General features: G+C 49.2%; 2 protein-coding genes across 14 annotated transcripts in view; one reads left to right on the top strand and one right to left on the bottom strand.

Moving 5' to 3' along the window:
* The first annotated feature begins 1,530 nt into the window (after positions 1-1,530).
* Positions 1,531-14,371, top strand: G6PC3 (glucose-6-phosphatase catalytic subunit 3). Of its 9 annotated transcripts, none has more exons than XM_027872812.1 (8): positions 2,038-2,057; positions 2,131-2,422; positions 5,740-5,846; positions 6,404-6,494; positions 6,992-7,110; positions 7,374-7,515; positions 7,731-7,869; positions 14,255-14,371. In XM_027872812.1, the coding sequence occupies exons 1-8, from the start codon at positions 2,048-2,050 to the stop codon at positions 14,279-14,281; spliced, it is 927 nt and encodes a 308-aa protein (XP_027728613.1). In that variant the 5' UTR covers positions 2,038-2,047; the 3' UTR covers positions 14,282-14,371. The 9 variants fall into 9 exon arrangements, with proteins under 9 accessions (XP_027728610.1, XP_027728608.1, XP_027728609.1 ...); XM_027872811.1 differs by lacking the exon at positions 14,255-14,371 and adding an exon at positions 8,128-8,736 and having other exon boundaries at positions 2,039-2,057; XM_027872809.1 differs by lacking the exons at positions 2,038-2,057; positions 14,255-14,371 and adding an exon at positions 1,531-1,617 and having other exon boundaries at positions 2,146-2,422; positions 7,731-8,221.
* A 452-nt stretch (positions 14,372-14,823) lies between these two features.
* HDAC5 (histone deacetylase 5) overlaps positions 14,824-26,703 on the bottom strand; it is a 39,144-nt gene continuing 27,264 nt past the window's right edge. For all 5 annotated transcript variants that reach the window (XM_027872802.1, XM_027872801.1, XM_027872800.1 and 2 more), the window contains 23 exons: positions 25,780-25,924; positions 25,410-25,524; positions 24,811-24,941; positions 24,458-24,589; positions 24,219-24,331; positions 23,648-23,779; positions 23,103-23,325; positions 22,234-22,445; positions 21,710-21,991; positions 20,555-20,720; positions 19,809-19,942; positions 19,263-19,383; positions 18,852-18,901; positions 18,564-18,671; positions 18,186-18,241; positions 17,949-18,036; positions 17,157-17,276; positions 16,813-16,910; positions 16,501-16,619; positions 15,975-16,108; positions 15,482-15,566; positions 15,030-15,183; positions 14,824-14,937 (listed from right to left, as the gene is read on the bottom strand). In XM_027872802.1, the coding sequence (XP_027728603.1) occupies positions 14,898-14,937; positions 15,030-15,183; positions 15,482-15,566; positions 15,975-16,108; positions 16,501-16,619; positions 16,813-16,910; positions 17,157-17,276; positions 17,949-18,036; positions 18,186-18,241; positions 18,564-18,671; positions 18,852-18,901; positions 19,263-19,383; positions 19,809-19,942; positions 20,555-20,720; positions 21,710-21,991; positions 22,234-22,445; positions 23,103-23,325; positions 23,648-23,779; positions 24,219-24,331; positions 24,458-24,589; positions 24,811-24,941; positions 25,410-25,524; positions 25,780-25,924 (2,958 nt within the window). In that variant the 3' untranslated portion in view covers positions 14,824-14,897. The remainder of the gene's footprint in view (positions 14,938-15,029; positions 15,184-15,481; positions 15,567-15,974; positions 16,109-16,500; positions 16,620-16,812; positions 16,911-17,156; positions 17,277-17,948; positions 18,037-18,185; positions 18,242-18,563; positions 18,672-18,851; positions 18,902-19,262; positions 19,384-19,808; positions 19,943-20,554; positions 20,721-21,709; positions 21,992-22,233; positions 22,446-23,102; positions 23,326-23,647; positions 23,780-24,218; positions 24,332-24,457; positions 24,590-24,810; positions 24,942-25,409; positions 25,525-25,779; positions 25,925-26,703) is intronic.

Genomic DNA, 26,703 nt, shown 5'->3' on the forward strand with positions numbered 1-26,703 from the left:
ACCCCAGCCACCCTTAAAATCTTTTTCATTATATAAATTAGCTTTTATCATTTCACAATATAAATTACATACAACCTGAACATTACAACATTACCTGAACAAACAACATTACAACCTGAACTGCTTAAAAGGAAAAGACCATGTCTTTGAAAGCAACCCAGTCCCTGAATTGTCCCATGCATTTTAGCAGCCCATTTCACTGGCGCCTCAGCCCAAGACAACTGGCCCACCTCAGTCCACCTGGATCATTTAATTAGCTTACTTGACAATCCTTTCACTCTCTCTGGGTCCATCCCAGACTACTTAATACTCCTTTCACTATTGCACCCGGACCACCCCAGACTATTTGCCACTCCTTAATCCCATTCAGATCCTTTCACCATCCTTTTTGTATATAAGCATCAAGTCTCACTCCCATTAAGTTGCAGATTCACTAGGAACTCTGCCCACTGCTATAAACCTTACAATACTGAAGCTTCTATTTTCCTCATAAATAAACTTCTGATACTTTGACTGAAAGAAGTCTTGAGTGGTCATTGTACCCTTGCATCCCGGGGTTCTCAGCACCCCAAACTGCAACATTTATCACTTCACTTTATAATTGAGCTATCTTTATCAGTTCACCATATAAATTTGCTATTTCTTCATTGAATGGAGTCCACTTTTCCATGTTCATTTCTTCCCTTCCTCCCAACAAAACTAATGAAGGACAAAAATGTCTCAGGCTAGAAATAGGAAATTAATTAATAATTAGGAAAATTAGGAAGTTATCCTAACTCTCCCCTCCCCCTCAACACCCTGTGGCCTAGACCTCATCAAAAACATGATAATCTCTGATTTCCATAAATTCCTTTCTTGAATTACTCCAGATCCTAGAAAACTGTTCATCTCAGGGGTGGGCACTGAACACGGCTTCCCTCTCTCACCCACACATACTTATGTACAAAAATCCACTGTTGGATTCCCTGGATTACACGGCAGATAGACTTCAGGGGCATAAATTTTAGAATTTTAAAAATTAAACTCTTTCTTCTTCCCTCCCCAAGCCCCCATCCCCTGAGGCAAGGCAAAACAAGGCAGTTGGAACACGGAAGTCTTCCAAAATGAGAATTCAATGTCTAACAAGTGTTCCTGTACTGGGGTGTCCTATGAAGGCATATTTAGCATCATCTTCCAATACTATTACAATTCGGAATCAGGAGAGGGGAGGGTGGGGGGATTAACTAAGGTCCCCGGGAGAGAAAAAGAGTGTGTGCTTGTGTGCTTGTGTGTCTGTGTGTGTGAGAAACTGCTGTCCCCTTTCAAAACACACCTGGGATCCTATGGCTATGTCCTTGAACTTTCCTGTCCCTACCCCCTGAAGAGACCACGGAGCTTTCTATCAATAAGGGAAGGCAGCAGAAAGGAAACCTCACTCGGAGAACTAGCTATCAGCCCCCTCAAGCATCAAACTTCAAAGCCCGCCTGTTACCCTCTGACCCTGGACCTCAGAAGTAACCACCGCCCCACGTCCGCTGCGGACCGGACGCGAACTGGGGACACGTGGGTCTAGGGGGAAACGCCCTCGCGAGAGGTTTGTCCCCTACGCTGACCCGTAGAAGGAAGACCGAGCGAGAGGTACAAATCCGGGACGTGGGGGAAAAAAACGGTATTTGGAGGGCAAAGCTCGAGCTTGTGGACCTGGGGGAGGGGGCGGAACGCAGAACGGGGCCGGGGACGGGAGGAAGAGGGAATGCAGTCCTGCTCCGGCAGAGGTGGAGTCTGGGGAGCGCGCGCGTGGCTTGGAGGCGGGGTTTGGGGTGCTTTGGAAACCGAGAGGCGGGGCCGCGGGGGATAAGCGGGGGCTTCCCGGGTAAAGCAGGGGCGAGGTTTGTGGAATGATTGACGTAGAGGGGGCGGGGCCTGGGAGCTAGAGCGCATAGGGGGCGGGGTCTGGGGGCCGCTCAGGAGCAGGGGGCGGGGCCTGGAACACTCAAAGGGCAGAGGGGGCAGAGCTGAGAGCAGAGAACTCCAGGTGCTTGTCCGGCTGATGCTACGGGTTACCTGGATGGGATCAGGTTAGCTGTGCCAGTGGAAGGAAGTGGTAGGGACTGTGGGGAGCACCTTCCTCTTACCCCCGGCCTCCCACAGCTTCCTTCTCTTTAGAAGCAGCATCACCCCTGTCAAACCAAGGTCAAGGGCTCCAGGGCCTGTGGCTTCCTGGCATGGAGTCAACTCTGGGAGTGGGCATCGTGGTGGCCGAAACTCTACAGAGGCAGCTGCCCTGGCTGGAAGACGTCTGGCTCTGGGTCACCTTCCTGGGTGACCCCAAATGCATCTTTTTTTTCTACTTCCCCTTGGCCTACTATGCCTGTCGCCATGTGGGCATTTCTGTGTTCTGGATCGCCTTGCTCTCGGAGTGGCTCAACCTCATCTCTAAGTGGTGAGACAAAACCCCTTACCATCCCTACTCCAAGGTCATGCCCATTGTCAGCAAGAGTTTATTAAAGGCCAGCACTGTGCTAAGGGCTGAGGATACAAAGAAAAAAAAAATGAAACAGTCCCTGCCCTCAGGGAGCTTATATTCTACCTGGGGAATCAACATGTACATATATAAAATATGAAGTAAACCTAAATGCAGCTGGGTGATTAGAAGGAGGGTGGTGCCCTAAACATAAAGAGAGAAATTCAAAAGAGATTTGAGGTTGGTGAAATATAATGAGCTATCTTAATTTTATTATGTTGAGTTTTAGATGCCTGAAGATATCCAATTAGATGTCTTTCCAGGGGATAGACACACACATAGAGACACACCAACTGCCACCCTACACATTAACCCCTAATTGTCACTCCTGAGGACATGCCAATAAACACACCCCATCATGGAAATATACCCATGGTCATCTCATATGCTGACCCCTCACAGCACCCCCATATAGTCATCCCCATACCCAAGCCGTGGATATTTAAACCACAGTTGCCCCATACATACCCATAATCACTTCCCACCTCTTACCACTCAGTGTTATCCTTTGCTCTCCGTCATTGTGTGTTCCCATCCCACCCCCACAAGTAAGGGCTTCCTAGACAAAGAGGAGGACCTCCTGAGTAGAGCTATTTCCCCTTCAAAGTAGAAGGCCTTACCTCCCTTCTTCAGCATGAAAAGCCTAGGGATGAGGGACACAACCCCACAAAAGAAGTAAGTATCGCCATGAATGGACATCCCAGAAATTTTCAGTAGGTGCTTTGTAAGGTCCTCTCCATGTAATCTGCTTTTTCTGGTTTAATACAGGAGAGAGTTGATCTGCCTCTAACTGTACATTCAGCCTTCCCCTTCTGATCATCCCACAAAAGGATGCCACATGCCCAGTCTGGGAGAGAAATAGAAGAGGCAGTGAACAAAAATGTTCACCAGGAGGCAAAATAAAGAAAGTTGAGAAAGAAGGGCTGCTTGGCTCCCTCAATCTCTCTCCCTCTGCCTCTGTCAGTGTGAACCATTGCAGGAACAAGGAGGCAATCTTTTAGTGGAAGTTTTAAGGAGGAAATGGTTATTTTCAGAGAGTTCCAGCCATTGGAATAGCCAGTAGCCATTGGAAACTTTCCTTTTGGAGCTAGTCTTCATAGCACTTTAAGGTTTGCAAATCACTGTTTGTTATCTCTTTTGATCCTCACAACAACCCTGGAAGGTAGGGGTTCTTATTACCTCTATTTTACAGGTGAATAAACTGAAGCCCACCTGGATTAAGGGGCTGTCCAGAGTCACACAGCTAGGGAGTATGTGAGGCAGGATTTGCCTATAACTCTTTCTGACTCCAAGTCCAGCCTGCTACCCATTACAACAGTTAGCTGCCTTCTTCCTCAATTCTCTTTTTCCTCTACCTCTTAACTCCCAAACGAATCTGCTCCTTCCTTAGTTCTGTTTCTTGCTTCAGCTGGAGCGCGCTCACACACACACACACACACACACACACACACACACACACACACACACACACACACACTCTCTCTCTCTCTCTCTCTCTCTCTCTCTCTCTCTCTCTCTCTCTCTCTCTCTCTCTCTCTCTCTCTCTCCCCCTCCCTCTCTCTCCTGAGCCCCTAGGGGACTTATGTCAGTGTCCTCTCAAATACCCTGGCCACCCTCCTCAACTCTCATGGTCTTCCTCATTCTCAGCCAGCCACCGGTGGTCATGCTGTCAATGTCACCTTCACCCCATGACTATGGGTTCCAGAACACAGAAATTTCTCTTTCTAATTAATTAAAATCTCTTCCCCCCCATCTCTTCCCCTGCTTCATTCCTCCTAAATTCTTCTTTCTTCCAGTGACCCCCAGACCCCCCCCCCGTTCCCCTCAATTTATTACCCTTGATCTGGTCTCATTTTGTTCCTTTCACCCAGATCAACTCCTTATTATCTTACCTTAGAATCTCTTGCCCTATTACCCTACTACTACTACTACTACTACTACTACTAGCTTACATTTACATAGTGCTTTACATATAGTATAAAGTGCAAAGCACTTTACAAATATTACCTCATTTTATCCTTACAACAACCTTTGGATGTAGGTGTTATTATTATCCCCATTTTGCAGTTGAGAAAACAAAAGCCAAGAAAGGTTAACTTCACTGATTTGCTCGAGTCACATAGCTGGTAAGTGTCTGAGTATGGATTTGAACTCAAGTTTCCTGACTCCAGGTCCAGCACTCTGTCCGCTGTACTTTCCTAGCTGCCATACCTATAACTGCTTATACTTTGCTGAATCCTCACCCTGAACTATCCCTCCCTACCATCTTTCTTCTCTGTTCCTACTCCCATGCTGCTGAATGCTGTGAGAGAAAGTCACACAACCATGCCTATCAGGTCCACTATAAGCCTATAGTATCTTAACTGGACCCTCACTGCTGCCTTTTTATTGGTCTGTGATTGACTATCATACCCTACATAATAACTGTCCCTAATATTCTCTTCTCTCTCTAAGTTACCTATTTTGTTGTTGAGTCATTTCAGTCATGTCTGACTCTTCATGACCCCATTTGGGGTTTTCTTGGCAAAGATAGCAGAGTGATACATTTCCTTCTCTAGCTACAGATGAGGAACTGAGGCAAACAGGATTAAGTGACTTGCCCAGGGTCACATAGCTAGTAAATGTCTGAGGTCAAATTTTAACTCGAAGAGAGTCTTCCTAACTACAGCCCCAGTGCTCTGTGCACTGCACCAAGTTACTTAGAGCCCTCCCTTTTCCTTCTCTTTCAGCAGGTGACCTCACCTCCTATTCTACTAAGAAAATGGAAGAAAATAGTCTCCACACCACAGAACTCTCTGTCATCCTCTTTCGTTCTTCCTTTGCTCTGTTCTCTGAGGAAGAAGTGGGAACTCTAGTCAGAGCACTTTCTGTTGAGTGATGAGGCCAGAAACCAGATTGTAAAGGGTTGAGAAGTTTAGAAAGATCTCAAGGTCCCTACGAAAGGCACCTCCATTCCCCTACACAAAAGAACAAGAGTGTACATTTCTCTATTTTTCCAGAGAAGAATTGAAGTATGTGAAGTGTAAAAAAACTCTTGTGTCCTCTGCAGGATGCATATAGGCAGTTGTAACTGAAGCAAAAATAGGATTTGGGGTGATGGGGGTAGAATTAGAGGGTACCCCTCATTTGAAGAGTGACTCTTCTGCTAGCTTTTGCCATTCTTCTTAGGCCCTTAGGCCTGGGTAGGAGAGGAGCAGCAGGAATGGGAAATCTCATTGCCTCATCTTCTCCTCCAGGTTCCTTTTTGGAGAGCGGCCCTTTTGGTGGGTTCATGAATCTGGATACTATAATGAAGCACCCGCCCAAGTTCATCAGTTCCCTGTATCCTGTGAAACTGGGCCAGGTAGGTGATCCTCCTACATTATCCCTTTCCCTTTCCAGCCACATTGATGATCTCAAAGCCCTTTCCAGCCTGTGCAGGTTTGAGGGACTTAACACTCCTTCTCTCTTAGTTATAGGAATAGAGAGTAGAGAAGTGAAAGGCATTGGATTGGTTGGTATAATGGTACCAACTGAAGGATACCCCATGCTAATGTATCTAGTTGCCCATTAGTCATGTCCTACAGGGAGAAGATAAAGAAGACTGCATGTGAAGGCCCACCTGTGGCATTAAGTGAGAAGAAAGGCCCAAAGGATCAGATAACCTTTGCCTACCTCCCTTGTGCTCAAACCCTAGCCCCCACTTCCTCCCCTACTTCCACAGAGAGGGAAGCTGTAACTTCTAGGGAAAGGGGACTTAACAAGCAGTTAAGTTATTCTACTTGAACCTAAGAAGGCATCTGGCCCCTTAAACACCATGAATGCCCAAACTCTATGTGCCATCCTGCCCCCTCCCCCCCAGAACCCCAACTCCCAGCCTCACACACACATACCACCACAAGTGGCTGTATTTCCTGGCAGGTAGTCCCTCGGGTCACTGCATGATCACAGGAGCTGCCCTCTGGCCCATCATGATTGCCACCTCAAGCCAGATTGCAAAACGAAATCGCAGGTGAGTCCAGGAGGGCTCTTATATACGGAATGTCCCTCCACAGGCATGGGGTAAGGGATAGACTCCTCGGCCCAGTGTCCATATCATCATGGAGACTAGGAACCAAATCACTGGTGTTGCTTAGCCATCTAATCATATAATGGGATGGAAATGGCTTGACATTATTTGATTTGGAAGGGACTTGAAAGACTGAAATCTCTTCAACAGCATACCCCAAAATGGTCATTTACTCTTCACTTTAAAGTCACAAGTGGGGAGCTCCCTATTTCCAGAGACAGCTCATTCCACTTTTAGGTAACTAATTGTTAAGAAATCTTTCCATGTGTCACGTCTAAAGGTTTCTCTCTCTCTCCACTTTGCAGTCATTGCTCTTAATTCTGATTTCTGTGTCCAAACAGAACAAACCTAATATTTCTTCCATGTCATAGCTATTGTGTCTTCCCAATTCAAAATAATTGGGTGCCCACCCTGACCCACTTGTCTTCTTTCTTCTCCAGCTGCTGGATGAAGCTGATGCCCAGCCTGGCTTATAGCACATTCCTCTTGGCAATTGGACTCTCCCGCATCTTCATCCTTGCACATTTCCCTCACCAGGTGCTGGGTGGCCTGATAGCTGGTGAGCCACTGGAGGGTGGGCAGTGACACTTCGCTCAGGGATGACAAAGCCAAAGACAGGAAATTTTGATTCCCTGGCCCATCACCCCACCCCACCCCAAACCCTCCCTTGTGCCTTCTCTCCTGTGGTTACCCTTGGCCCATCCTCACCCATCATCTGTCTACCCCAAACACTCCCTTGTGCTCTCTTTTCCATCGTGATGCTTGGCCTAGGGACTGTCCCCTCAAATTCCTTGAAGCTGTTGCCATACCCCTTCCCAATAGGTGCTCTCCTGGGATGGCTGATGACTCCGCGTGTGCCTGTTGATTGGCCAGTCAGCTTTTATGGGTTGACAGCATTGGCACTCCTGCTGGGTGCCAGCCTCATTTACTGGAGCCTCATCTCCCTGGGAGTAGACCTGACGTGGTAAGTTCTTGCTCCACCCTAGCCCCTGAGGCAGGATGGCACCTTTTCTGACCCTAGCCATCATCTCTAACCTGTGGGGTCCCTACAGTAGCAGTAGACCAGTAGAGAGAGAGTGATTCTGCTATGGCATACAGTCCTGGCTGAGGCTGAAGAGGAACTTCAGACGTGCCCCCATCTGAAGCAACTTTTCTACAAGGTTTCCTGGTTTTCCTCAGGTCCATTCACTTGGCTTCCAAGTGGTGTGAGCGTCCAGAGTGGGTACACATGGAAACTCGGCCTTTTGCTTCCCTAAGTCGGGATTCTGGAGCCGCCCTGGGCCTGGGCATTGCCTTACACTCACCCTGCTATGCTCAAGTAAGGCGGGCACGGTTGGGGATCCTGCAGCAAGTTGCTTGCCTGTTGTTAGTCCTAGGGCTTTTGGGGCTCCTTAACTGGCTGGGCAACCCACCCCAGCTCAGCCTCTTCTATGTCTTTAACTTTCTCAAGTTTACCCTTTGGCCCTGCCTGGTCACTGCCCTGGTGCCTTGGCTGGTACTCTCCCTCAGTGCCCAGGAGGCCCCACCTGCCAAATCCAAGTGACCCCACCTTCCCTTTGTCCAACCAACACTCCAGATGACTTCTACCTCCCGCCAAGGAGGCCTCACTCATCACTGGAAGAGACCTCTCCTGTTCACTACCCACTCACCCCTGCCCCCAACTGCCATTGTGACTGCTGCTTGCTCCTGCCTAAGATGAAGGCTTCCTTCCACTTGACTCCTGTGGAGACTCTTCTGTGCTCCCAACGTGCCTGTCCCACCCCGATCACTTGATCTTAGCCTCAGAGAAGGGTATGTCTACCTGGAAGGGGACTGGCCCTGTCAACCTTTCCCTTTCCTCACTTTGTTGAAACCCTACCCTTTCCCCCTCTCCCAAAACTTTGCATTTTTTAAAAGCATTGGAAATAAAAGGCACAAAAGAACTTCTAGTACTGTGAGGGGCCGATCCACAGAGGCCCCAGAAGTCCAGTAGCAGTTCTGTGCTTTTGTTCTGCATTTGTGAAGTTCAGAAAGGAGCCAAGCTTAGCCCTTGGTTCTCCTCTTCTGCTCCATGTGGAGGGGATAGCTACCTACCCACAGCCAAGCCAGGCAAGTGCTTTGGACTCAGAATGAGTTACCTTCATTTACCCCTTCCCTCCTCTGCAATTAAAGAATGGGGAAATTAAATTAAATTAAGGACATTCCCTATGGCTGTTTTGAGTTGAGCTCATCCATCTTCTTGCTCCTAGAACACTGATAGGGGTGAGGGCAAAAGGGTCTATTCATTTTTGAAGCTCTCTAGAAATGCTCTGACAACTTTCAACCACCTGACCAAGTTATCTCCCACCCAAAAGAATAAATATCTTTCCCATCCAATCCTCTTTTCCAAATTCATAGAATTACCTATTCTCAGAGCCATAAGGGAGCAAAGACATCATAGAGTCCAAATATTTCTGAGGCATGGAATCTTTCTATGGCATCCCTTACTAGCTGTGTGACCTTGGGAAAGACACTTAACCTCTGTCTACCTCAGTTTTCTCTAATGTAAAATGAGGGTAATAACAGCACCTACTTCACAGGGTTGTTGTGAGATTGAATGAGACAATATTTGTAAAAAGCACTTAGCACTGTGCCCAACACATAGTAGGCACTTAATAAGTATTTTTTTCCTCCTCCCTGTCGGGGTCATCTACCTTCTGCTGGAAAATCTCCAATGATCAGGATATAGCTCACTACTTCTGAAGGTAGACCATTGTGCTTTTGAACAGCTTTCATTGTTCTGAATTCTAATTACTGGAGCATTGTCCGGTTCCTTGCTAATACCCTACTTCACGCCCTTATCACTTTGAGCCTAGACTAACATCCAATCTGTCCTCAGTCCATCCTTCATACAGGTACCAAAATAACCTTCCTAATGCATGTCCCAGCTGAAAAACAGTCTCCCTCTTTGATATATTCAAAGGATCTGTGATTTTGTCAGTGTGGAGAAATGCCATCCCACACTGCAGATTATACTCTGAGTTGTACCTACTAACCTTCAATCAACAAGCATTTATTAATCACCTACTATATGCCCACTGCTAGGTGCTGGGTATACACATATATATATACATATATATATATAGACACACACACACACACACACACACACACACACACGAACAGTCCTGGACCTGAACTTTACGATGTAGTCGTGGGAGGAGATAAATACATACATGCATGCATGTATGCATATCAGATATACATGTGTGTATGTATACATATGTGTGTAGATAAAAAATAGATACAAGGTGATTTTGAAGGCAAGAAACCAGCAGCTGGGAAGATTGGGAGAGACCTCATGTAGAAGATGATCCTGAGCTGAGAGAAGTGAGGAGAGCATGCATTCTGGGCGTGGGGGACCTGCAGGTAAGAGATGGCATTCCCATGTATTAGGAACAGCCAGAAGACCAGTCTTGTTGGACTTCAGTGTTTCTGGAGGGGAAGTAATGTTGATAAGGCTGGAAAGGTCAGGGTCAGGCATTAAATAAATGCGGCATTTATATCTACTACTGAAGGCAATAGAGAGCCTCTGAAGTTCTCATTTCAGCCTCACAACAACTCTACAATGCAAATGCTATTATCTTCATTTTGGATAAAGAAATGGAGACTGAGAGGTTAAGTGACTTGCCCAGAGTTGTGCAGCTAGTGTCTGAGGCAGAATTTGAATTCAGATCTTGCTGCCTCTCAGTCCAGCACTCTCATCCACTATGCCACCTAATTTCTTCAATCGGTAAACATTTATTAAGCGTCTACTATGTGCCATTCCCTGGGCTTAATATACAAAATACTGTGGAGAAAGAAATGACAGAGGGATGAGACTGAAGAGTTATGGGCGACACTGAGGTTGCAAACCTAGGTGACTGGATGAATAGTTGTAACCAATAGAAAGAGACATTCAGAAAGGGATAAGTTCGTGGGGAGCAACGAGTTCATCATGGGGCACAATTGAATTTGTGGTTTCTGTGGGACATCAGGTGAGGAGTTAGTGATGTGGGACTGGAGCTCAGGCAAGAGATTCAGTCTGGATATATAGATCTGGGAGTCGTGAGTACAGAAATCATTAAGCCAATAGAAGCTGCCAAGGTCACTGGGTTTAGAGAGAACAGGGCCTCGGACTGTTGGGGTACAACTACGTGAGGGGCCATGTTGTGAAGGAGACTGAGAAACAATCAGATAGGCAGGTGAGCCAAGAACAGCCTCATCCAAAGAGAACAGAGTATCCAGAGGAGACACAGTGTTCAAACAGTGTCACATACTTCAGAGAAGTCTCGGATGAGAACTGCAAAAAGATTTGTCACTTTAGAAAAATAACTGATGACTTGGGAGAGAGCAGTTTTAGTTGAGCGATGAGGTTGGAATCCAGATTATAGAGGGGTTAGAAGATAATGAAAGGAAGAAGTGAAGGCAGTGAGTGAAAACAGCTTTTTCAAGGAATTTGGCTGAGAAAGGGATAAAAAATATAGGATGATAGCTTGAGGATGTGAAGGGTTTTTTTTTAAAGATCAAGATTTGGACGTGTTGGTAGACAGCAGGGAAGTAAACAGAGAGGCTGAAGATGGGGGAATGGCATGGTGACAGCGAGGATGATCTGCTAGAGAAGACCCTCATTTAGGAAAGGATAGGATTGGATCAAGGGTACATAGAAAGGATTGACCTTGACAAAGAAAAAGCCTGCCTCTTATCAGAGGCTAGAGTAAAGGAAAAGAGTAGGTAAAAGGGGTGTGAAATGAATAGAAGCAAAAAGAGAGCTCAGCCATTTCCCAGCTATTTTCTCAATAAAATGGAGGTCTTCAGCTTGGAAAGTGGGGATAGGAGGTGGTGTGGAAGAAAATTCATCTGAACAGATGGTGTGGGGAATGGACTAGAGAATCGATTAGGATAGAGTAAAAATATTGTATTGCTCTAGCGTGGGCCCATTCCCCATTGGTAGGTGACTTCCAACTCCATTCAGCAGCATATGAATAGAAGTAGAGAAGTGGGAGGGTGGAAATGATCCAGACTTGGAGTTTGGCAGGACGTGGTAAGACAGTGGATTCCAGAGTAGAGAATTGTGTGGAGTGGGAATGGTCACCTACAAGATGGAGACTGGGAAGGGAGAAAAGAAGTACAAGCAGGGGTAGTTTTTTCAGGCTTCTGGAGGTTAAGTGACTTTTTTAGGGTCACAGGGCTAAAAAGTATCAGAGGAATTGGACTCAGGCATTTATGGCCCCAAACCCTTGATGACACTCTCTCCATTAAGCCACACTACTTCTTGGCACCCTGTTGTCTATAAAGTAAAACATAGACTTCCTAACCTGTAATTTAAAACCTATCATTTGTATTCAGCTTACCTTTGGGGCTATATTTCATGTTATTCCATTTCACAAACTGCCGCAGAGAAAATGGCTCACTTGTTCACTCACTGTTCTCAGTTCTTGTTTGGCCTTCCCACTACCTTGACTTCATACAGCCTGACTCCATTCCCTTTAACCTTAACCCAATTCTAACCTACTAACATCCAACCCCTCCTACCTTCCATGATCCTCCCAGGTAGAATAGGGAAATTTTGGTCTTTGAAACTCCTAGACTGACCTCGTGTATTACATATGTTACGTCCTCACCCACCACCAACTCGTTAAGGTAATTTTGTATCCACATATTCCCAGCATCTTGCAGAGTAGTGGGTCCTCTAAGTGTCAAATTAAAAAGAACTTTCTGGAGTGTGACCTATTGAATATTCCTCTACTTCTTCACCCAAGGTCTAGTCCAACTTCTGCCTAAGCAAGAATTCCCTGCTATCCACCAAGTGGTCATTTAGTCTTTGAAAACAAAATGAGGGGGAACCTACTATCTCCTGAGACAGTCTCGTTCCACTATTAAATAGCTCGTTAGCAACTTCCTTCCCTGGGACAAGCCAAAATCCGCTTCTGTGCAGCCGCTGTTCTGTACTCTTAGCAGTTCCTAAGCCCCACATCTATTTCAGAGGGCTATATAACCCACACCTCCCTCTTTTAACTATTGGCTAACAATCATTCTTCAGGTCCTTCTATTGACTTTTCATGTTCTGATTTCAATTCAGATTGAATCTTTGTGTGCCTACTGGGGGTAAAGCCAAGATTAGGCAAGTGCACGGTCCCATCATTGTGGCCTTGGTACTCTCAGGGTTCTCTCTAGGCCATACTACCTCAACACTCTCCTCACTCCTATTTCCTAACTGGGCTTCTTGAGCCAAGACTAACCTGTCCTATCTAAGGCTGAGGCTCATATAGCACTAAGGTTGGGAAAGTACTTTACATGTATTATCTTATTTGAGCCTCATGAGAGGTTGGGGGGGAGCGGTATCTTGACTTGCACAGAGTCACAAAGGTCATAAGGCGCAGGGTTCACTTGGGTTTTTCTTCAAGTCCAGCACTCTATCATAGAGACGTCATGTTTTCAGGCAGATGGAAAGAAGGCTTCAACCCTTGTCTGGGAGCCCAGAGAACAAGAGACACAAGCCCCCAGGGGGCACTGCCAGAAACAAGTTTATTTACACAAGGACACACAGTGTAACAGGTTACAAAATACTCAACTGAAAACCATACCCAGAGAGAGAGAGACAGAGCAAATGTGGGGAGGGTTACATGAGAATTAGACGAGGTGGGGAAAGGGAAGGAGAACCACCTTTGGACTCGTGGCTCCCCTGGCGGCCATAAGAAGACCCTGTTACACTTAGCCTGGCCCACCCTCACCCCAAAGGCAGGGCTTGAGTTGTGACCAACACCACACACAAACACACACAAGTGGCAAAATGGGCCAATGGTTTTAGAGACACCCCCTCTTGTATCCTCTTCCCCATTCCAGCCTCACTGTAAGGGTAATAAATATGTAAACAGGTTGGTGGGGTCCAGGAGGTGGGAGGGGCAAGGGAAAGAAACCCCACCGCCAGGTACCAGTCCCACTCTTTGGTTTTCTCCAGGCTGCAGGGCTTTCCCAGACACCTCAGGGGCACTGGCCCCTAAGTGCACCCTCTCCTGCTCTCATGCCTAGGTTGCTGAGAGGCCTGGCACCAAAGATGGGAGGGGAGGGGTGGGGGTGGGGGTAGGAGTAGCCTGCCTGCCAGCAGAGGGCAACACGAGGAACAGATAACAGGCAGGAAGAAAGGCTGTCCTTTGTCCCCAGCAGCTGGTCTGAGTAGGGGTGGGGAGGAGCACTAGGACTCAACCTCTTTCATTCTCACCCCAGCCTCGCTTTCAGTTTCTGACTGCTTGCCCCTAAACCCAAGAGAACAAATGCTCCATGAAAGGGAGGTCTACTGACCTAAAGCAAGCATGACACTGACTGGGGCAGCCACTCTCAGGAACAAGCAGTAGGAGCCCCTGTCCTAAACACCAGAGGGTGCTCACTAGTCTGGGCCACCCCAGTCCCCCCAAATCCCAAGCTGTGCCAGTCAGGAAGGCTGGAGGACCATGCCCTCTAGCTCAGACAGGACAGGTAGAGAAGGCTGGAGTGCAATTCTTTCCTTGGTTCCTCCCCTGGCTTCCCTAGAGAAACAGACACAAAGCCTAGAGCAGATCAATCACAGAACCAGGGGTCCAGTTCCCAGCCCCCAAACAGACCATTCTTCCATCCTCTAAATCAGTTTCCCTTTAGAGGGCAGGGAAAGCAGAAAGGGACACTAAGTGGTATGAAGAATATGACTATGCTCTCTTCCCCCACCTCAGTTCTGGCGGCGAGGTCTCCACCAGTGAAATGGAGAAAAAGGAGCAGACGATACAGATAGATGTCTTTATACAGAGATGGCAACAACAGAGAAGAAATAAAAGTATGGGAAGTACCAGGTTGGGACCCCCCCTCTCTTCACCCTGAACTGTTTGGAGAAAAATGTTAGGGGAGTGGGAGGGCATTCCAGGACCCTCCCCTAATGCTGAAGAGGGAGAGGGAGGGGCACAGAGAAATTAAGGCATTGCCTCCCAAAATCTCCTGGATCCAAGGCACCAAACTCACTGCCTCCTCCTTGCTGAGAGGACCCAGGAGGGCTAGAGAGGGGGCACTGAGGATACTGCCCTAGTCCCAGGGTCTACCAGGCACAAGCCCCAGAGTGGAGGAAAAGGACAGAAAAACAGGGAATACGAGTGTAAAAGAGGGGAAGGGAATAGTAGGCCAAGACAACCTCTCCTACTCATAAGAGAGGTACTATTGATGAGGGAAGCAGGGTGTAGAAGGGAAGAAATCAGAGCCAGCTTGGGGTACTGGGAGGGTCGAGGCTGAGAGATGGACACAGCACACGATGTCAGATGTGTGACTTTTTGTTTTTAATAGAAAAAATAAACAAAATCACAATGATGAAGCCCAGGGGTCTGGGCATCACACGGCAGGTTCCTGCTCCATGGGCTCCTCCAGCGGCCTGTGGGGGCAAGCATAGGGACACAGGCACATGAGTGCCCACCCAAGTATGTGAGGGGAAAAAAGAGGGAAATGTAGAGGGAAGAGGGTTACCTCGGGCTGTGGCTGGGGCCAGCCTGCTCTGCCCCCACTGACAGCAATGCCATGGCGCTCAGGGTCTCTGCCTCTTCCATTTCTCCTGCCTGTGCTTCCTGCAGAGAGCGCCCCACACCAGCCGCATTCCGCTGCACACAGCTCCAGTGTTTACCTGCCAGTGCAGGTGGGTGGGGACCCATCAATGGCCACCTCTGGAACATATCTCCATGGGAAAATTCCCATTTCCACTGATCTCTCAGAGTTCAGGCCTGACCTTCCTCTCCTCTCTAGCCCCTGCGGCTTCTTCCGTATTCAACCACACCCTCCTAGTGCAATCTCTAGGTATCCCTTCCCCAGCTCTTTGTCAGGAACCCCATTTCCCTATCCTCCCTGCATCCTCCTGTCCCATACACTAGCTCTTCCTTAACTTGTGCAAAGCACAACCCTCTTCTTTAGTGATGCTCACTTACTCTGGATCTCGATGACTTTCTCCAATGTGGCCACTGCATTCGTGTTGGGCTTTTGTTGTAAGACAGCCTCATCCAAGGGCTCAAGCTATAGGGGGTAGTAAGGAAGAAGTACTGGGATGGGAAAGGGCAACCTCAACACCCCCCAGAGCCAGCCAGTGTGCCAAAGGCCACTTCATTTGTCACTGTTATCCTTAAAGTCATTCCTCCTGCCTCAAGAGGAGGCAGGACTTAGCCTCTCTGGGACCCCAGATGAGAAAATCCTCTCTGATGCCCTAGTCAAGCTTAATATAGCAGAAGGCCCTGGCACTTGTCTCTTAGAACTCCCCTACCCCTAGCCTTCGTCACACTTCTTTCCTAGGTCTCCTAAAGAATGGAAACCTTTCCTCCTAAGGTTCCCTATCATCCCACTCTGGGCTAGTACTTGAGAACCAGGGCCTACAAGCCTCTTTGGCTGTGTTGCTGAAACTGGCGCTATATTCTCTGGGGTCCTCACCTCCACACTGAGCAAGGCGGAAACGCAGGCCTCGGAGGCATCACAGATGGCGGTGAGGTCATGGCCACCCTCTAGAGCCAGCACTACTCGGCCTCCTGCCAACTTCATCAGCTGCCTGGTCAAGTGGCCAAAGCCTGCAGGGGTGAAAGAGCCTGCTACTCTGACCAGGAGGCACGGCCAGATCTGCTCCTGACCTACCTACTCCCTCAGGGACTAGCTGGACAGGACAGATGGACAGTGGAGCTGGAGGCTGCCAACACCCCAAGGTTGGCACCTGCCCCTTGGTCCTCTGGGTTTCTCCTACTCTTCCCCCTGTTCCACCACCCAGCAGTTTCTCCTCTTCTGTCCCCTCCCCATATCAGACCTCCCACCTCTGCTCCTCTATATGCACTACCCCATGTCCCTTCAAGTTTCTCTCTCCTACCCTCTATTCTCTTCCCACCCCACCCTGCCACCACCAAAAATCTCTTCATTCCTATCTCCTCATTGCTAGCGCTTCCCCTCTTGGTCCCAACACCAAGCTCACATCTGGCAGTGACAGAGTAGCCACCCAGTGGAGAGAGATGCCCCTCAACAGCATCAAAGCCAGCAGACACTAGAACCACATCTGGACAGAACTCCTGGGCAATGGGCATCACCACCGTCCTGCCGGAGGAGAGGAACATGCCAGGCTGATCCCCTCCCTTCTCCACCACCACCTCTCCACTCCCCACCAGAAGCAGTATCTTCCCCACCCTTTCTCTTTCCATCTCTGTGTCTACTCTCCTCTCCCTCAATGCGGGGGGGCACCCCCACCCTACAGTGTCCCCTTCTAAATTGCCCCCACCCTAAGCCCCACCTGAATGCTGTCAAGTATTCCACGTCTCCGATAGGGGGGTCCACACCTCCTGTCCATGCCACATTCACATTGTACCCCACACCAGGTCCTCCACCAACCTGGCACCAGGAGAAGAGGCAGGGGATGATACTCACTTCCTGAGAACTACTAGACATTGCCCTCCCTCTCCAGACCTCAGTTCATTGATTTCCAGCCCTTCTAGAGAGAGGGCCTGGTGATGCCCTCTGCCCAGAGCCCACAATCCCAAGTCACCAACACAGCAGTGTGCCTCAGCACATTTCCTGCTTTTGTATTTATTGTGCTGCCCCCACCTAGGACTTCTTACTGGAACTGGGGAACCTCACCTCTTCAGGGGCACCACTGCCTGGGAAAAAGTTCCCATTGTCATAACGATGCAAGGAGATATAAAGTACGGAGGGGTCACTGTAGAAGGCCTGCTGGGTGCCATTGCCATGGTGAATATCCTGGGGGGAAAAGAAGGAGAAGGGAGAGAGTCAAGGAGAGGGGCCAGTAACCTCATGTGAGATGCAAAGACCCCACAATCCTCCCAATGCAGAAGGAATTCCCAGGGGCAGGGCCTACCACCCCAGACTAGCCTTCAGGGATCCTAGTGTATTTACAAGTGTTCAGGTCCTAGTGTTAAACCCAATGGGATGATTGAGTCTGAAAGAAGGTGGGGGTGAGAACCAGGATGACCTAAAAGGCTTTGATGTAGAGGAAAGGAACCTATTATTCTTCATCCCAACTGATGACAGATGATGAGGAAATGAACTGACACTGCAGCAGGAGGGATTCAAGACAAGACATCAAGGAGGACTTCTCAAATCACTAGGTAAGAGATATGGGAATAAGAGAGTGAAGGAGGCTACTGACTCTGAAAGCCTGCCAAGTTTTCAGACCAGTACCCCTATCAGGCTGGACTAGAACAGGCAGAGGTCCTGCCCCAAGGCAAGCATATGGACGGGCTACATCTAAGGAAGAGAAGGAACTCAGCTCCGTGACTGAGAACCAGAGTTGCTCCCTCAGTCCCAGTCCCATCCTTTTATCCCCTCCTGACTTCATGGAGGATGCACCTCCTCCACGGGCCGTTCCCATCCCCTCCCACCCTGCCCTGCCCCTTCCCCAGTCCTCCTCACCCAGTCCACAATGAGGACCTTGCCCACATTCAGCTTCTGCTGTAGGAGTTTGGCTGTGATGGCCACAGAGTTGAAGAAGCAAAATCCCCTGGGAAGCAAGGCGAGAAGGGTAAAAGGGGACACGGAGTTAGTGAGCTTAAACATGTGTGACCAGGTCTCAGTTTTTAAAAGGGTGGAAGAGGCCCGAGGTTTGGCGTGGTGGACTCTCCCCTTCTGGTGACAGGGTAAGGCACTCACATGGCTGTGGATTCCTCAGCATGGTGTCCAGGAGGTCGGATAATGGCAAATCCATTCTATAGAATGAGAAGAGAGACGTAAGAGACACACATGGACAAAGAAAAAGGCAGAAGGAGGACCAGAGAGATGTTGAGACCAGCCTCATGAAGAACAATCAGGCAACCAGGACCCCCCTGTTTCTCCCAAGCTTGCCCGATTCCTTTCCTTTTCCTTCTGTTTCTGGGACCATCGACCCCTCCCTCCTGAATGAAAAGCTCTGAGATGCCAAGGAGAAGACAGGCTCTCCTACAGTTCCCCTACAGTCCTAAGAGTATAGGAAAGACCCCAGGAAGCACCTCCAGAAGCAGTGTCCTCCCTCTCTCGCTAATCTCTACTCACCTTGAGCTCCCCTGAAGCTACCTTGAAGGCCAGCTCCACCAGGCAGCCTACAGCCATGCGCACAGCACTAGAAGAATGCATCTCATTCCACACTGTGTCACTGTCCACCTGACCAGAGGGGAATAAGGGCATCAGGATGCCTTCCATGGGTGGACCAATACAGAAAATTCAGGAATACAATGGCTTTGGGAGAGAAATATGATGGGGAAAGGGTGCAGAGAATGAAGGACAGCTAGGTCCCAAGTCCCAAGGAATAATAAACCTTGCCCCCTTCTGTAGCCCACTTACCCCTATGCCCCCACAGGGCAGCACTGCATACATCTTCTGGCTGATTGGGCCTGTGGAGGAGAAAGAACTGCTTTGGGCCATGCAGGGATACTAAATATGTACCCAAGCAAAGGGACAAGTACCCCTTTAAGTTCCTTTAGCTTGGTCAGATAGCTACTGGCTTTGTCTCCCAGCTTGGGGATAGAAGGGCAGAGAGAAAAGACAGGATGGTGGGAGAGGGCTGAGCTTTTTGGATGTAACACCTTCCTTCACACCTTGTGGAAATAGAAATTTTCTTTGACCTCTACAATCTTTATCTCTTACTACCTCCACAAACTGGGCATATCCCACTGGGAGCACATCAGGACACCATCACTCTCGCCACTGAAAGTGCCGCCCAACTAGGAAGAGTCAACATGGTCCCAAACTCACCCAGCAGCTTCTTGCTGTCAAGCTTCTGCCGGTTGAGGGGGCTGGTCCCATAGAGCAGGGTATGGTGCTCCGAGTGTACTGTCTGGATCTCATCCAGTGTAGCCTTACGCCCCCGGATTCGCTAGATAGTAGAAGACAAGAAGAATAAATGCACAGGATGTTAGACCCTTCCTCTCCCTCTCCCATCCCAGCCTACACCCTTCTCCATAGCTCCAGAAAGGGAAGGACACTCCCAATCCCTGTTGCCTAGAGATTCAAGATCACAGAAATGATCTGCTGACACAAGACCCCAAGCACCCCTGCCCCACCCAGTAGATGAGACTATGGATGGAGATCAGGACTTGGATTCATAGGAAGATGGAGAAAAAGGGCATGACCCCTGTGGGTTAGGGACAGGGAAATTATTTAATAGGGAACAAAATGGCAGACTGGGTCCTCAGGGAAAGGATCATACCTGGACCCATAGGTATGGGGAAAGTTATCAGGTTAACAGATAACTCAGAGGAAGGGGGATGGCACTGGACAGTACCCAAGACATACTCTCACCTCACACTTGCTGAGCAGACCTGTCTCTTGCAGCCTAGACCAAATGCTTTGGATACGGCCTGCATGTTCAGGGTGGATGTGGGTATTCCCACACATGCACTGGTGCTTCAGCATGAATGTGTCATAAACTATTCCTGGAAAGCAAAAAGAGCTACTGAATCTTATGGCCTTTGTCCCTGATCCTCCCATAATACGACCTGCCAACTTGACTACCTGGGACCTATAATAGGGAGGCCTCTCCTGGGCTGGGGCGGGGGGACGACATGATGAAGAGAGGATTTAACTTGTCAGTCAAGGAAGTCTAGGTGTTTATGTCCTCTCCCTCATCTGTACCTGAAGGATTCTGATGCATGGAAGGTGGGGTCTGAGACAGGAAGTTTTTGCTACCATAAGATCCAAAGCTAGAAGGGACACTTAGTCCTGTCTCATTTTACAGAGGAAGAAATTGAAGCCCAGAAGGGCAAAGTAACTAAAGGCCTAGGATCAGAGCAAGAGATAGAAGTCAGATCTCTGGACTCTAAACTCACAATTCTTCTCACTGCCTCAGCAGAGGCAGAGGGTATTTTGTAAAACTCAATAATGGACAGGTGTTGAGTGGGATTATTTTTTTTTTCAGGAACTGTCCCCTAAGATAAGATCCAGGGGATCTTATACCAGAAGCAGGAATATACCCTTCCCAGGTCTGGGGACTCTTTGTCTTCTACATGAAAGTAGAAGAATATATCTGGCTGGGTGTTATGGCTCACCTGTAGTAAAGAGGTGTTTGGTGGGCAGTTCAGGGGCACTCTTCATGCCTAGAGGGGCAGCGGGTGAGGACTGGGTTCGGCCCAGGGCCTGATGGGGCACAGAAGCCAGGCTGAGAGGGGCCTGGTAGACTTGCAGGGACTGCAGCTGCTGAGCATCTGTGAATACCTGGTGAGGGACAGAGAAAGAGTGAATGGGCCCGAAAAAAGAAGTCTGCAGCAGGGAGAGCAGTTTCTCCTCTTCAGTCTTTTTTTTTTTTTTCTTGCTTAGGCAGTTGGGGTTAAGTGATGTGCCCAGGACACAGCTAGTAAGTGTCAAGTGTTTGGTCTGAGGCTGGATTTGAACTCAGGTCCTCCTGACTTCAGGGCCCGTGATCTATCCACTGCGCCACCTAGCTGCCCCTCTCCTCTTTACTCTTACAGAAAGACAAACAGGGGTACCTAAAAGGGCTCTAGTCTAAATCCAGGAAACCCAATGCAATGAATTGCAGTTTTAAAAGGGGCTGGGAAGCTAGGAAAACTCACTAGGCTTTGCCTCTGTTCCCACCCACCCACCCACCACCCCCACTCATCCTTGGGATGGAAGATGGTTCTGCCTGTGCCATTGCCTCTTGGGAGGGTGGGGGGAGGGATATGGTTTGATGAGTCATGCTAGGGGAATAGCATTGAGGTAAGAAGAAAGGAGGGGAAAAGGAGGTGGCACTGAGGGGGTGGGATGAGTCAGTTAGATGAGGCAGCTCTGCTGCAGTCCGCAATGAATGAAGCGCATGGTGTAAGACAAGTAGTAGTAAGAGTGGGTGTGTACACACACAGGCACGCACGCACAGGGACAGACGCAGAGAGACACATGCAGCCACGTGCTGACAGACACGGGTGCAGGCAGCTAGGCAGACAGAGCTATGTAGGAAGCCAGACAGTCACGAGGATAAACACAGACCAAATCAAGGAGACTCTGGCAAACAAATGAAAAGAAGCGACCCTCTAATCCCTTTCTCACTCCCCTTTATCCCTCTGAATACTTGTCACAAGTCTAATTTTCCACACTTCTGGAATGCTGGAGGCTGGATACATGGCAGCAGAACAGCAGACTATGGGAGGCAGCGGAGTGAGCGAGGCTGAGGGTCAGGATGTCCACAGTAAGTAAGAGAACACAGTCACCTGCTTGTAGCCCCCACTGGACTCTTCTAACAGGGGACTCTCGTCCAAGCCAACTGCGCTGCCCTCGTCCTTGACCTGAATGCAGTCCTCCTCCTCCTCCTCCTCCTCTTCATCCTCCTCCTCCAGGTCCTCTTGTGGGCTCTCGCTTTCTGTGGAGCCGTCCCCCGGCCCAGGCAGGACTCCCTCTCCTAACAGCCCTTCCTGATGCTCTGTTAGCTCTTCTTCCGTCTCCTCAGGGTGTGTAGTAGGCTGCCGGGGGAACTCTCCTGTCTTGGTAAGGATCTAGGAGCAGGCAGATGGAAAAGCAGGTCGTCCATTATCTGCTAGTTCTCAAGGCAGATGTCTCCAAGAAGGGCACAAAGGTTGGGGGAAAAGCAGATGGACTGACAGACACCACCACCTTCTGCATCCTTGCCCTCTCGAGCTGATCCCAGGACACCTGGGGTACCCCCAATTCTGGATCCCACCCATGGGGGGCCTTGCTTTGCTGCGAGTTACTCATCTTTCCCTTTTCCCAAGCCCACCTTGCCCAGCTGCAGTTGCTGTTGCTTCTGCTTTTCCAAAAACTGCTGGTGCTGCTGCTGCATCACAAGCTGCTGCAGGGCCTGGGGGCTCTGTGGCAGTGGGGACGACTGCGTCCGGCTCAGCGGGCGGTGTCGGGGCAGCTTGCCTACCGTCCGCATGCTGGCGGCAATGCGCTCGCCAGTCACCAGGGGGGATTGGCCATGGAGTGGCACTGCTCAGGGAGGGAAAGCTGGCATCAGTTCCTGGGAACCTTCTCTGAGCACCACTCCACATAAAGGGAAAACCCAGAGGAAGCTGTTCCAAAGAATGAACCAACTTCCCCCCTCCTGCTGCTCACCACCACACACACTTCCCATCCTATGCACAATTCAAATCAATTTTTCAGTAGTCTTGACAGATAACTCTTGTCTCTCGGTTGTAAAGTCACTAATTCAATCTCTAACACCTCCTTCCTTCAATTCACTTTTATAATTTTATATTTCTATTGATTGCATACATTTCTGTCATAGTTCCTTTGATATGCCATCTCCCTCAAATTAGACTGCAAAGTTCATGAGATCAGGTACAATGTCCCCCCTCCCCCGTCAGCGTAAGAACTCCCTTAGGGCAGGGGCTACCTCAGAAGACTGAGAAGACAGGATGCATGTGCATTCTTTAATATAGATTTCAAATACCCATTATAAGCACAATGTCTCCTGTCAATATAATAAATGTTTCTAGAGAGAATGGCCCCAGTGAGATTATAAGTGGAGGCAGAGCTGGAAAACCCACCTAGGGACCCTGGCTTTCTGTTTTTCCCCACCTGCTTCATTCCCCCACCCTGGGAAAAGGAACCAACTCGTGCTGGCTCCTGGCTTCCATGGCTCACCAGCGATGAGGGTGCTCTGCTGCCGGGCCTGCTCCAGGAGCAGCACATGCTGCAGCAGAGAGGCGTGCCCATGGGGATTGACATCGCCCTCCAGCGCCACACCCAGCAGACAACCTGGGATCGAGGACGTACTCATGAACTTGCCCGTCAGTGCCCCTCCCTGCCGGAGGGACTGGATGGCCTGTCTCTCTGCCTCCTGCTGCGTTGACAGCTTCTGAGGGGCCTGGTGTGGGGAGGCCAGGAGGGTGAGGAGCTAACTCCACATCTTTGGGCCCTATTTGCCCCAACACCACCTAAATCCCAGTTGCCATCCCCATTGCTAATTCCACCCCAACCTCCCCTTTTGTTCACCCATTCTGTTCACCTAAGCCTCGCTGCCTGAGCCTCTGTGAAGCCCCTTGGGGACTGATACCCAGGCCTCAGCTCACTGTGAATCTGAAGTCCAGGGACTACAATACCAATACCCTCACCACTATGACAGATGGTGAAGAGCCCTTGGGGGATTCCTGAAAAGGGAAGGGAAAGTGTCTGCACCCCATACTCACAGTGAGGTGCGAATTGGTGACTGTGACTGTGGCCTGTAGTCCTAAGGAAATGTTGGGCAGGGAGGGGGACGTGTAGAGACTGAACTGGTTGGGGGAGCTGTCCAAAGTAAGGGTTCGGTGCTGAGGGAGCATCTGGAAGGCAGTTAGAAAACAGAAATAAGCAATAGAGTAAGAAACGGGGGTGAGGAAGGGTGAGAAAACCTCTAGCTAACTGAGACAGCAGTCACAGGATAGTACTTTTCATGGAAAAACTGAGGTGCTAGTAAGAAGTACAAGGGCAGATAGTGAGCTAGCTGGGAGGATCCCACTATTGCAGGGGCAAGGGGATCAGGTCTTTTAATGGAAAAGAGAAAGAGAGGAACTCCCTATCCCAGAGGACAACTAAACATTTGCCTGGGTATCTGAGTAGAACAAGGAAAGGGGACCTTTATGTTTTGTACTTTTTAAAGGTGGAAAAAAAGAAAAGAATTGGTCTGATTCCTGAAAACTTTGCTCAGTGGCCTACCATTATAGGGACTAGTTCATCCTACTTTGGGGGTCTTCCCACCTCATCTGTCTGGGTGGCTCATACCTCAGTGGGGATGTTAGGGACGGAGCCGGTGAAGCCGTTCTCAGCAATGGTGCTGTTGGAGCTGTTGGGGGAACTGGGGCCGGAGCCTGGGGCACTGTTACACACAGATGACACTGCACAAAGACACAGGTATCACCTTGTGGCCTGTGTTCACCCCCGCCAGCAGTCCCAGGCTCCAGCCTCCACTGGCCCCTTGTGGAGACAGGGATACCCTCCAGCCTCCACCAGCCCCTAGGCACCTGTGATCTCGATAGCTCTCTTCTTAAAGGTGCTGATGACAGTCCCATCCTTTCTTCGAAGGAGGGGGCTGCTCCTCCGCTCAGCCACCTTCTGCTTTAGCCTAGAACGCACCTTCAAATTGGGTTCCGAGGCTATAGGAAAGGGAACATGGCTCAGATCCCACCTCAGTGACAAATCTGTAGTCTCACTGAGATCTTTGGCTCTCCCAGAATTCCAAGTAGGTGACCAGGCTACAGTAATTGTGGTTTCTAGTAGCATCCCTGATTCTCTCTAGGACTACAGTTCCCAGACACTAAGCACTTAGGCTAATGTAGAATCCACAGATCCAAAGGCAGGGATGGGATGAGCTTACCTGTTTTTCGAAGTGGGAAATCATCCCGGCTATCATAGGGCCCAAGCAGAGGAAGCTTGTAGGAAGGGGGTGTCCCAGGGGGACCACTCTGGGGAGGGGAACTCTGGTCCAATGAAGCATGATGGGCTCCCCTAAAAAGAGAAGGGAAAGGAAAGAATTAGGGTAAAAAAAAAGAGGCAGAATCAGCAAGTCATTAAGTCAAGTCTATTGTCAATCTTTATGCAGAAAACCCTGAAATGGATATAAATAAGAGGATCCCCACTGACAAGAAGCCCTCAGTCTGAAGGAAGAGAACCTCAGCCTCCACCTCAGGTCTTAGCTGAAGAGAATATACAGAGTATCCCAAACCTGTGCACTAAAACTTTTGGGACACCTGTACCACTTATGAACATTTGCAGGGCCATATCCAAAAATGCTCAGGCTAACACAATATTAATAGAGCTCCATAGCTGAGTAGAAGGATCCCCTTCATTCTTCTCATAAATGGCTATTTTTTGAATGGGAGAACATGTCTGTGAAACATCTGCACTATCTGTATGCACACATACACACATACCACCACCCCCTCCATGACACATCCTTTCGCTACTGTCACATACCAGCATTTGGGGTGCTGCGGGAGGGAATGGTTGAGACCGCCTGTCGTTGGCTCCTTCGATTTGCTCAAGAGAAACTCTTGGAGCTTCAGTTTTACCTCAGTGCTGGCAATGGCACCTGCAGGACAGGACAGAGGTGGCAGCTATCACCAGCCATTGAGGCCAAGGCACCCCAACAATAGCTGCCTTGAGCCCTCCTCTCCCTCCTCTGTGGGTTCTAGGACTGGACATCAGTACAACACAAAGGAGCCAAGACACACGTGGACAGCACAGGCAACGTCTGGGTGAGATGGAGAAGCGAGTGTGCCTAGCAGGTAGGGTCTGGAGGCAAGACCACGGCCCTGGGCACGAGGAGGGGAAGAGGGACCCTCACTCTCTTTGCTTTTCTCCTTGTTTCGTAGGATGAGCAGCTGCTGTTCGAGCCTCTGCTTCTCCAGCTCCTCTTGCCGCTGCTGCTCTCGCTTACGCTGCTGCTCCAGCTCCTGCTGCCTCTTGGCAGCCAGCATCTCCTGCTGCTGCTACAGAGGGGAGAGGGGATCACATCAGCTAAAAGGAGTAGAGAAGGCCACAGGCTATAGTTCTTCACTCCCTGGTCCTAACTGGCTGACTTCAGAGTCCAGAAAGAGCCTTGATCATGAAAGGACAGAAGGAGAGGGAAAGGCAGAAAAAAGGGAAAGGATTAGGGTCTCAAGAGAAAAACAGAGCAGAAAGTAAAGAGATGGTCTGGGAGAAGCACAATTTCCTCTCCCACTGAAAGGAAAGTGAATGTCTTTTGTAAACTTTGAGGGTGAATTGCGTGTTGGGTTTTAATTATTCTGGTCATCAAGATGGTAAGAACACCATACTTCTCCCCTACTTCCTTGTTTTTCGCTTGGTCAGAGGAGGGAAAGCTAGGCAGCGATCAATGGAACATCTCCCAAAAGCACCAGGAAAGCAGGCTTCCTGATTGGCTAAGAAGGAGTCTATGGCTGCCCAAGCCCAGCTGGGCAAACGCTCAATGAGGGGAAGGAGTGTTCTCAGGCAGAAGATGTCATTTCTAAAGGGGCCACAAGGGGGCACATTGCTGTAGGCCTACAGAGACTACAGGCCCAGAGAGTCATGGCCAGGCGGACCCTTAGCGCAAACAGGCAGAAGCACTGACATACTCTCTTTGCCCTTGCAAAGGGTTTTGTTTTTGGTTGTTTTTTGTTTGTTTTTTAGTCAGGACCTACGATTTCACTAGTATAGGGAACTCCTCCACCAATGCAAATCAGCGTTCAGCTGTAACTTCAAGCCTTGAGTTGCCTGGGACTTACTA

This window comes from Vombatus ursinus, unplaced genomic scaffold, assembly GCF_900497805.2.
Source record: "Vombatus ursinus unplaced genomic scaffold, bare-nosed wombat genome assembly UNPS02014801.1, whole genome shotgun sequence".
Lineage (NCBI taxonomy): Eukaryota > Metazoa > Chordata > Mammalia > Diprotodontia > Vombatidae > Vombatus > Vombatus ursinus.